General features: G+C 45.9%; 2 protein-coding genes across 2 annotated transcripts in view; one reads left to right on the forward strand and one right to left on the reverse strand.

The window, feature by feature from the left end:
- The window catches only part of LOC139758338 (uncharacterized), a 266694-nt gene that overhangs the window by 111497 nt on the left and 144971 nt on the right, over positions 1 to 10226 (forward strand). The window lies entirely within an intron of this gene.
- LOC139758332 (techylectin-5A-like) overlaps positions 4671 to 10226 on the reverse strand; it is a 10594-nt gene continuing 5038 nt past the window's right edge. The window contains exons 3-5 of the mRNA XM_071679614.1: positions 8899 to 9049; positions 6175 to 6660; positions 4671 to 4899 (exon numbers count right to left, since the gene is read on the reverse strand). Coding sequence (XP_071535715.1) covers positions 4710 to 4899; positions 6175 to 6660; positions 8899 to 9049 — 827 coding nt within the window. The 3' untranslated portion in view covers positions 4671 to 4709. The remainder of the gene's footprint in view (positions 4900 to 6174; positions 6661 to 8898; positions 9050 to 10226) is intronic.

Genomic DNA, 10226 nt, shown 5'->3' on the forward strand with positions numbered 1-10226 from the left:
AGAAACCATGAAATTGACAGTTGGTTTGGTTGTTTGGGTTTTAGGTCCATTAACTGCCATGGGTCGTTAAGGCCATCAAGGTCAAGCTACTACATCCACCAACCGAAAAAAAAAGAAAAAGAAAATGAATCTTTAACACCTTCTTCAGTGGTTAAGGGCAATTCCAAAACCACATACACAGTGTGTGTGTGTGTCTGTGTGTGTGTGTGTGTGTCTGTGTGTGTGTCTGTGTGTGTGTGTGTGTGTGTGTGTCTGTGTGTGTGTGTGTGTCTGTGTGTGTGTGTGTCTGTGTGTGTCTGTGTCTGTGTGTGTGTCTGTGTGTGTGTGTGTGTGTGTGTGTGTGTGTGTCTGTCTGTCTGTCTGTGTGTCTGTGTTTCTGTGTGTGTGTCTGTGTGTGTGTGTGTGTGTGTCTGTGTGTGTGTGTGTGTGTCTGTGTGTGTGTCTGTGTCTGTGTCTGTGTCTGTGTGTCTGTGTGTAAACTTTAGTCTGGCTGCAGTGCCGCCTTGGTTTCCAGGGTTCTATATATTATCCTTGTTACGTGATCGACCCTCGCCTCACTCACGCCTCGAGAGATTTACCAGTTAAGAATAATCTTCTAAAATTGTTCAGTTCGTTGTAAGTGAATTATCAGACTGTAAGAATGACAGAAGGGAGGCGTCGTGTTTCAGTTTTTTCCATCGAGAATATCAAGATTTGTAAACCGTATGTTAGGAGTAAGTGTTAATGTGTTAAACTCACGAGACCTGTCATCGTCCATAGCAGGTCCCCTTGTAGAAACGAATTGTAAAATGTAACTGTTCGTGGCGGTCAAGGGAGAAATACAAGTGGGAGTTAACTGTTACAGCGAGAAAGAAAACGTAACGAGTGTGAAGAGGTGAAAGAGTGAATATGTAGAGTGATGATCCGAGGAAGTGTGTATAGTTGAGAGGCCTGGGACGTAACGCCTTCTTCATTATTTTCTTCTTTAGCTGGATGGTGTGAAGGACGGACGAAGGGAAGGTAGAGTGAAGATGAAGACGCAATGTACAGACGTATGATCTAAGGGCGGACGAAGGGAAGGTAGAGTGAAGATGAAGACGCAATGTACAGACGTATGATCTAAGGGCGGACGAAGGGAAGGTAGAGTGAAGATGAAGACGCAATGTACAGACGTATGATCTAAGGGCGGACGAAGGGAAGGTAGAGTGAAGATGAAGACGCAATGTACAGACGTATGATCTAGGTTTGTGATCAGGTTTATTTACATGGTTTCTCGGACACGTATTAGTGTCTTCCTATTTACCTAATCCCCGACGGACACTCTGTGTGTGTGTGTGTGTGTGTGTGTGTGTGTGTGTGTGTGTGTGTGAGGGTTACGCATTATGGGGACCCAGGATGCTCTCTGGCCTTTAGTTACCGGGGTGGGGGGGGGGGGGATATACAGGATGCTGTCCGGCCTTTAGTTCGGGAGGGGGAGGGGTGGGGGGGGGGGAGGAGATCCAGCTTCGTAAAGGAAGTCTTGGTGACACGTTGCCGAGTTGCGATGGTAATCCCAACAACACGATGGATGGATGGCTTAAGGGCATTACGTAGTAGGGAGGAGGAGGAGGAGGAGGAGGAGGGAGGAGGGAGGGAGGGAGGTAGAAGGAGGAGGGAGGGAGGAGGAGGAGGGAGGGAGGGAGTGATGGGGTTTTATTATCATTGTTGCATCCTGCACGCCTGACTTGACTGGCAACATGTGTTTTTTTTATAATCACAAGACGTTCGTCTGATGACGACGCTTTGGTCGAAGGGCTCGAATCATATACCACCTCGCGCCACCCGCGCAGTATATCTTGACTACTAGTCTTGTGGTGATGGCAGTCTCTCTCTCTCTCTCTCTCTCTCTCTCTCTCTCTCTCTCTCTCTCTCTCTCTCTCTCTCTCTCTCTCTCTCTCTCTCTCTCTCTCACTCGACTTGTTGCTTCTCTCCCGTTACGGTGGCCTTGTTGTTGCTCTTCTCAGCTTAACCCTAATTATTTCATTATTTCCTTCAATTTCTTTTCTTTCTTTTTTTTTTTTTTGTTGACGTTGTCTGTGGAGTAACTCCTCACTAAGATGTTCATGTGGATCACTTTGCATCTTTATGCCAAAGGCGGTGATGGCGATGTGCCAGTTAGTGCTTGACCTGGTGCGATAGTTGGTGAGGTCAGTAGTTCACGTGAGGGAGGTCACTGGGAAAGTATGATGCGCTAAGGTTAGCGTTGTAGATAGTGGGAAGGAATGTAGCGCAAGACCTTTGATATAGTAGGGTCCTGTTATTATACACCCTCCCCCCCACTCTGTTGATTATACCACACGCATTTCTTGCATCTGAGATGAGGCATGTTGATCATCTCTCACACGGCCTCCGTAAGTTTGTAACGTAAGACCGATTTTAACTTTCTTTTTATTGTGTATTTTTTTTTTACCGCTAAGAGAGGCTTGGTTAGCACTGATCATTCCTCCCCCCTCATCCTGTGGGGCTGTGGCGATAAAAGCAGATAAAGACTTGGAATGCACAAGTTTGGTACGTAAAACCCTCAGCGACTGAAGTTCACTCGACTTCACGGTGCGAAAACAAGTGCGAAAAGAGGATTGGGTAAAGTCTTGAAACGGATGATTCAGCGATTGGCATAGAAAGTGAACTGTTTACACATATTGAACATAACACCTGCCATTTTATCCTCTGTAGAAGACAGACTAGTCCCTTCATTTGTAGGTCTAAGTAAAGTTTGGCTTCGCTAAATGAAATAGTGACAAGATCCGGGAACCTTTTCTAACTGCCTATTTCTAAGGAACGTATGATGAAATATGATGGAGAAGTGATAAGGATATTTGTGTTTACTTCTTGTATTCCTATCTTGTGGCACAGTCATAACGGAAGGGTAGAGGTCCGTGGAAATTGAAACTAAAGATGAGAGACATATTGCAGCTCTGACTTAAGTACGTGTTGTTACGAACAACAGAATTAGATTGTCCATAGAAAGTGTAGTTAGTGACTTCTACCAACTTCACCTGATCTGTGTGAATAAGAGAGGATGACTAAATACAAGAACCTTTCCTGAAGTTGCTCTACCAATGATTCTCGCCCGGGGCATCATCCCGTTTTCTTTCCGTGGTTGTGGGTTGATCAACACATGACCTACTCTGCCGTCTCAATATGTATCAAAGAATTTTTTTCTTTTTTTCTTTTCTTTTTCCACCACCCTAATTGTCATGAGCGGAACGTCCGTTGTCCTTTTCAGTTCCATAACCCGCTTGAATTTAGACATTTTAAGACGTGCTGTTTCCTGCGTACTACACCTTCGAATTGACAGGAATCTTGTCTTTGGACATAAAGTCAATTTTTTTTTATTTTTATTGGCAGGAGGAGGACAGGCTTTAGGGGGGGGGGGGGGGTTACAAAATCAAAGAAGTTGGTTGGCCAATTTCTTGAGAAAATGAAGAGAGGAAAGAATGAGGGTGATTATGGGTTGTCTGCTCAACCTAGTTGCGCCAACGATAATCAAACAACACTTACACTTAACTGTGTATTTATATTGTTGGATATAATGGTTGTCAGTATCTCATTTACTCAATGTGCCATATATCGTTGAACACACACACACACACACACACACACACACGTCTGTTTCCTTGCGCTACCTCACAAACGCGGGAGACAGCGGAAAGAAAAAAAAAAAAAAAATATATATATATATATATATATATATATATATATATATATATATATATATATATATATATATATACGAACAAAGTGCATAGGCACGCGCACTTTCATAGAACACACAAACTTCCAACAGCCAGGATCGAACCCGGGACCCCTGTGCCACTGGCGGGAATGCTACCGTAAGGGCCCATGGCCTAGCGGTCCCGGGTTCGATCCTAGCTGTTGGAGGTTTGTATGATATATATATATATATATATATATATATATATATATATATATATATATATATATATATATATATATATATATTTTTTCATACTATTCGCCATTTCCCGCGTTAGCGAGGTAGCGTTAGGACTGGACCTTTGAGGGAATATCCTCACCTGGCCCCCTTCTCTGTTCCTTCTTTTGGAAAATTAAGAAAAAAAGGGGGAGGGGGGATTATTTCCAGACCCCCGCTCCCTCCCCTTTTAGTCGCCTTCTACGACACGCAGGGAATACGTGGGAAGTATTCTTTCTCCCCTTATTCCCAGGCATTCATGCTTCTTAGTTATGTCTTGCAATTGCAGACTTCTGGCTTGCATCCGTCTTAGTGTGTGGGTAGTTTCTTCTTCTTCTGGTGGTGGTGGTGGAGGGTGAGGTTGTGTGTGTGTGTGTTCAGCGGCCGGCCGCCGCTGCTGCTGTCTTGGTGTGTGGGTAGTTTCTTCTTCTTCTGGTGGTGGTGGGTGGTGGGTGAGGTGGTGGGTGTGTGTTCAGCGGCCGCCGCTGCTGTTGTCTTGGTGTGTGTGGGTAGTTTCTTCTTCTTCTGGTGGTGGTGGGTGGAGGGTGAGGTGGTGGGTGTGTGTTCAGCGGCCGCCGCTGCTGCTGTCTTGGTGTGTGGGTAGTTTCTTCTTCTACTGGTGGTGGTGGTGGGTGGAGGGTGAGGTGGTTGGTGTGTGTTCAGCGGCCGGCCGCCGCTGCTGCTGTCTTGGTGTGTGGGTAGTTTCTTCTTCTACTGGTGGTGGTGGTGGGTGGTGGGTGAGGTGGTGGGTGTGTGTTCAGCGGCCGGCCGCCGCTGCTGCTCTTCTCTTGGGTCGGATCTTGATCTCCGTTTTCTTGAGGGAGTAACCGTCGCCTCGCCAGTTTTGCCAAATGATCCCATGACCCCCCTTTCCCGTGTCGCCTTCCAGGTACTCACCGTTCAAGTTGGAGTTGTGGCACAGGCCATACCACCAAGCCCCCTTGAAACTGAAGTGGGGGGGAAAAGAATATATTCAGATATAAGAAAATTTTTCATTTAGATTTCTTAACGTGGCAGTTAATTATTCTTATGTATTGTGTCCATGAATGATAGATGGTTACATACGTTTAGGTCCAATACGCCCGTAATTTTGAGAGGATGTGAATTAAAATGAATCAAGCAAGGATCTAAATTAGTTGTAAGAAATGGTGAATTTGTTTTTTTCTTAAACATAAACCGCCCGATCTTTCATTCATAGTTGTAATAAAGGATGAATTTTTTTTTCCTTAAACATATAACGCCCGATCTTTCATTCATTCACTGTACTGAATATCTCACAATTTCATTTCAAAAACCGTACTCAGAGGGTGAAGGGCTGCTGCCAATTCTAGGTAAGCTGGCTATGTGATTTTCCCTCGGGTCAGCAAGCCATCGAGAGAACTCGGCACTGCATTCATTTGGAGTGAAGCATTTCATTACGTTTTAGACAATACACAAAATGTCCACTACACAACACAGGCCGGCTTCCGCCAGTAATGGCATCCCTTGCATACACACACACACACACACACACACACACACACACACACACACACACACACACACACACACACACACACACACACACGACCTGTGCCAGTAATGGCACACCTGTGAACGGGCTCTCATTAAGAGGAACCCATGCCAGGCTACGTACACACGCCAGACCTACACGATCTGTTTTCATGACGGAAGTCGGCAGGATCTTCTTGCAGGCCTTCGTACACGCCAAACGTTACTGCAGCCATCTGGTGGCAGAAACGTTACTGAAGCCATCTGGTGGCAAAAATTACCGAAACTGCAAACGTTCGCGAAAATATCCCAAGTTGATCAAACACTTGTTTTACGGCAGCGACAAGTTCCACTACTACACGAATCTTGTATCCAATGAAAGAATGGGATTTATCTTTGTATATATCTCACGAGGGATTGACGAATGCCCACTCAACGCTCCGTTTTCGTTTTACCCTCAGTCTCCCGGATACAACTTTGTCATCTCGTTTACACTGCCACACGACAACTTCGTGCCCGCAAAAGTTTGGACATTGCAGATATATGTTATGGTTGTACCTTCACTGGGTCATTACAGCAGTGGGACTTCATTATAGGAATGGGAACACTCATACATACATTATGATGGAAATATGAACTCGTCATCTCGGCAAATCACTGAATCACGTTCGAGAGGAATAAAAAACAACGACAACAACAACACGAGCCTGTTAGCTCATGCCAGGACTTACATGGTGGCACAGTTGGTATCGTAATCATCATTATCCTTGTCCAGGGTGGAGAACTTCCTGCCAGTGTGATGGTCCATGGCGTTGCCAGCGTCACCGGTATATGTACCAAGTGTCAGTGTGTAGGAAGAATTGGCGTCTCCGACGTAGATGCTGTCGTACTTAGCCCAGCGGGTGCCGCCTTCGAAGTCGCCAAGATCGAACCGGGCCTCGAAGTTGTGGGTCTGGTCAGTAAGAGCGTGGATGTTGTCAAGTCCCAGCCAAAATTCCCGTTGCAGGTTGCCGAATCCGTTGACATAATCGAGCCAAGGGCGGTAGAAATTCTCCTGGACGTCGAACTTGTCTCGACGTTGGATGAGCGTCCACCCGCCCCCGTCTGTGTCCATGTCACAGTACACCTGAACGAGGCGCTCAGGGCAGCAGTCATAGGGCTTGATGACGTACAAGCCACTTGCATTGTGTCCCTCCTGCTGCACCTCCGCACAGTTCCTGTGGATAGACAGTTTAGGACATAACAACTGTTTTTAGACTACTACTACTACTACTACCACCACTACTACTACAACTACTACTACTACTACTATGACCACAACAACACTACTACTACTACTGCTGCTGCTGCTGCTGCTGCTACTACTACTACTACTACTACTACTACTACTACTACTACTACTACCAACACTACTACTACTACTACTACTACTACTACTACTACTACAGCCATTACTGCTACTACTACTACTACCACCACTACTTTATCAATGCCTCTTCCCGCACCCATCTTTACTTCTGCCTTCTGTCCTTCCTCCCTCCTCTACCCAATAACCGATGCTTGAATGCGACAAGGTAACTCCCTTGGAGTCCGTCTGGCAAGACTCTAGCTGGTCACACGGCATACCATCCTCCTCCTCCTCCTCCTCCTCAGCCTAATCTCAGGTTCTGCTTACCCTCCACCAACCACCGCGCTCACGAGAGTTCATGAGAGGCCCCTTCACCCACCACCTCCCTGCCCACCCTCATACATTCTTCGCTAGGGGGAAGAAAGCCCCCCCTCTTTCCTAAGGGCATGAAGACACCCCCCCCCCCCCCCGGCTTCATATCGCTGGAATAACACCACCACGCACCGCGCCCCTGCAAGTGGGCCAGAGGCAACACCCCCCAGTCTCCTAACTAATTGGTTGCGTGGTTCTGGTAATGATTAGAATGTGTAGAAACACATGAATGTACTTCTTCGATGCTGCTCTCACTTGACGTCCGAGGTTCAGCACAGGCTTCGTTCGTTGCCCCGATGATGAGAGGGGGGTGTTTGATCGTTTCAGTGCTACCTCATCAAACTCCTTTATTTACCACGACGTCTCAAAACTCTTTGATTTCCGTACCCATTAGGCCACCCAGGATCCGAGATTGTCTTAACATGGTGATCTAAAACGTAATAGTTGACGTGTAGCAACTTAATTATCTCTGAGGCAACTTACCTTCCAGTACTTTGTGGTACCTTACTCTCCAGTACTTTGTGGTACCTTACTCTCCAGTACTTTGTGGTACCTTACTCCTCCAGTACTTTGTGGTACCTTACCCTCCAGTACTTTGTGGTACCTTACCTTCCAGTACTTTGTGGTACCTTACTCTCCAGTACTTTGTGGTACCTTACCTTCCAGTACTTTGTGGTACCTTACCCTCCAGTACTTTGTGGTACCTTACCTTCCAGTACTTTGTGGTACCTTACCTTCCAGTACTTTGTGGTACCTTACTCTCCAGTACTTTGTGGTACCTTACCTTCCAGTACTTTGTGGTACCTTACCTTCCAGTACTTTGTGGTACCTTACTCCTCCAGTACTTTGTGGTACCTTACCTTCCAGTACTTTGTGGTACCTTACCTTCCAGTACTTTGTGGTACCTTACCTTCCAGTACTTTGTGGTACCTTACCCTCCAGTACTTTGTGGTACCTTACCCTCCAGTACTTTGTGGTACCTTACCCTCCAGTACTTTGTGGTACCTTACCTTCCAGTACTTTGTGGTACCTTACTCTCCAGTACTTTGTGGTACCTTACCCTCCAGTACTTTGTGGTACCTTACCCTCCAGTACTTTGTGGTACCTTACCCTCCAGTACTTTGTGGTACCTTACCTTCCAGTACTTTGTGGTACCTTACTCTCCAGTACTTTGTGGTACCTTACCTTCCAGTACTTTGTGGTACCTTACCTTCCAGTACTTTGTGGTACCTTACTCTCCAGTACTTTGTGGTACCTTACCTTCCAGTACTTTGTGGTACCTTACCTTCCAGTACTTTGTGGTACCTTACCCTCCAGTACTTTGTGGTACCTTACCCTCCAGTACTTTGTGGTACCTTACCCTCAAGTACTTTGTGGTACCTTACCTTCCAGTACTTTGTGGTACCTTACTCTCCAGTACTTTGTGGTACCTTACTCTCCAGTACTTTGTGGTACCTTACCTTCCAGTACTTTGTGGTACCTTACCCTCCAGTACTTTGTGGTACCTTACCCTCCAGTACTTTGTGGTACCTTACCTTCCAGTACTTTGTGGTACCTTACCCTCCAGTACTTTGTGGTACCTTACCCTCCAGTACTTTGTGGTACCTTACCTTCCAGTACTTTGTGGTACCTTACTCTCCAGTACTTTGTGGTACCTTACTCTCCAGTACTTTGTGGTACCTTACCCTCCAGTACTTTGTGGTACCTTACCCTCCAGTACTTTGTGGTGCCTTACCTGATACTCTTCTTTGGCTGCTGGCAAGAAATGTCTGGTGTGCTATTGTTGACCTTGAGACCTCCCGTAGTCAGCAGGAGCAGCAGGGATGATACCTGGCCTTCACCATTGCTCTTAATATGTACAGACAAAGGTCCACCAACATGGATATCTGGAATGAACCCGATTAAGATTTGAGTTTGTTTTTTTTTGTTTTTTTGTAAAGGAATGTGTTTGTATGATTTTTTTTTTCTTTTAGTGTTGGAGGCTCCAGTCATGGACAAAAGTCCACATCAAGGCCGGGCTTTAATTGAAATATGCAGAGGATTATGAAACGGAAAAAGAAAAGACATGGGGAAGTATTTACGAATTTAGGAGGATGTGAAAGACTTGACTTTTGAAACGTGCCAGGTCATGGTTGCTGGGAAGGACATGAGAGGGTAGAGAATTTCAAAGCCTCGACGTGTAAGAAAAAAGCAGGTATCAAAACGGCCCACCCTTGAGTTGCCGATGGCCTTACAATACCCATGTGACAGCGGCAGCTTGCCGAGTACTGCATGGTCTAGCTAGTGGTGGGGGGCACATAAGCAGCCAGCTCTCGGGAGCTGAGGGAAAGTTGAACCAATATTGCGGCGTAGGGCAAGGATGATGTCAAGTTTGGAAGTTAGCCTGGGGCAGTTTATAAATCGAACCGCTTTCGACTCAACCCTGCCAGGTATGGATGCAGAGTTAGAACCAACCCAAATGTAGGACCAGTGCTCCATACAAGGACGGATCAATCCCTTGTATAAACGGACCAACTGTTCAGAAGAGAAGAAGTTTCGACATCTAACCAGGACACCCAGTTTCTTAGAGGAACCCTTAGCTATTCCTGTTATGTGGGGTTTCCAAGAGAGAGTGGATGTTACAGTAATACCAAGTATGTTCATTGAGTCAAGAGGTGGAATTACAGAACCGTCGAAGGAGACACGAGAGTTGTGAGGAGTTTTCGATAGAAAGATGGGGAGAAACTGGGTCATGGAGGCATTAAAGTTAACAAGATTTTGTGTACCCCACTAAGATATCCTGTCCAAGCCTGAGTGTCTTGAGGAAGCTGTGTCAGGACGAGATGCCGATCGAGTGAGAGAAGAGGGAGAAGAATTGAAGGATGTGGATGAATGCAGTGTTGTGCCGTCAACGTACGAGTTAATTAGATTATATGTGGAGTAGAGGAAGTCGTTTCCCGAGTGTTTTTATATTTTTTTGTTTGCGTTTTACTTTTGTTTATCCAAGTTTTGTGACGCAGTGTTTTTCTCTTTTTGTAGATTCCTAATGATGATGCCTCTGTGAAGGCGAAAGTTTGACTATAT

Source organism: Panulirus ornatus, chromosome 2 (assembly GCF_036320965.1).
Source record: "Panulirus ornatus isolate Po-2019 chromosome 2, ASM3632096v1, whole genome shotgun sequence".
Lineage (NCBI taxonomy): Eukaryota > Metazoa > Arthropoda > Malacostraca > Decapoda > Palinuridae > Panulirus > Panulirus ornatus.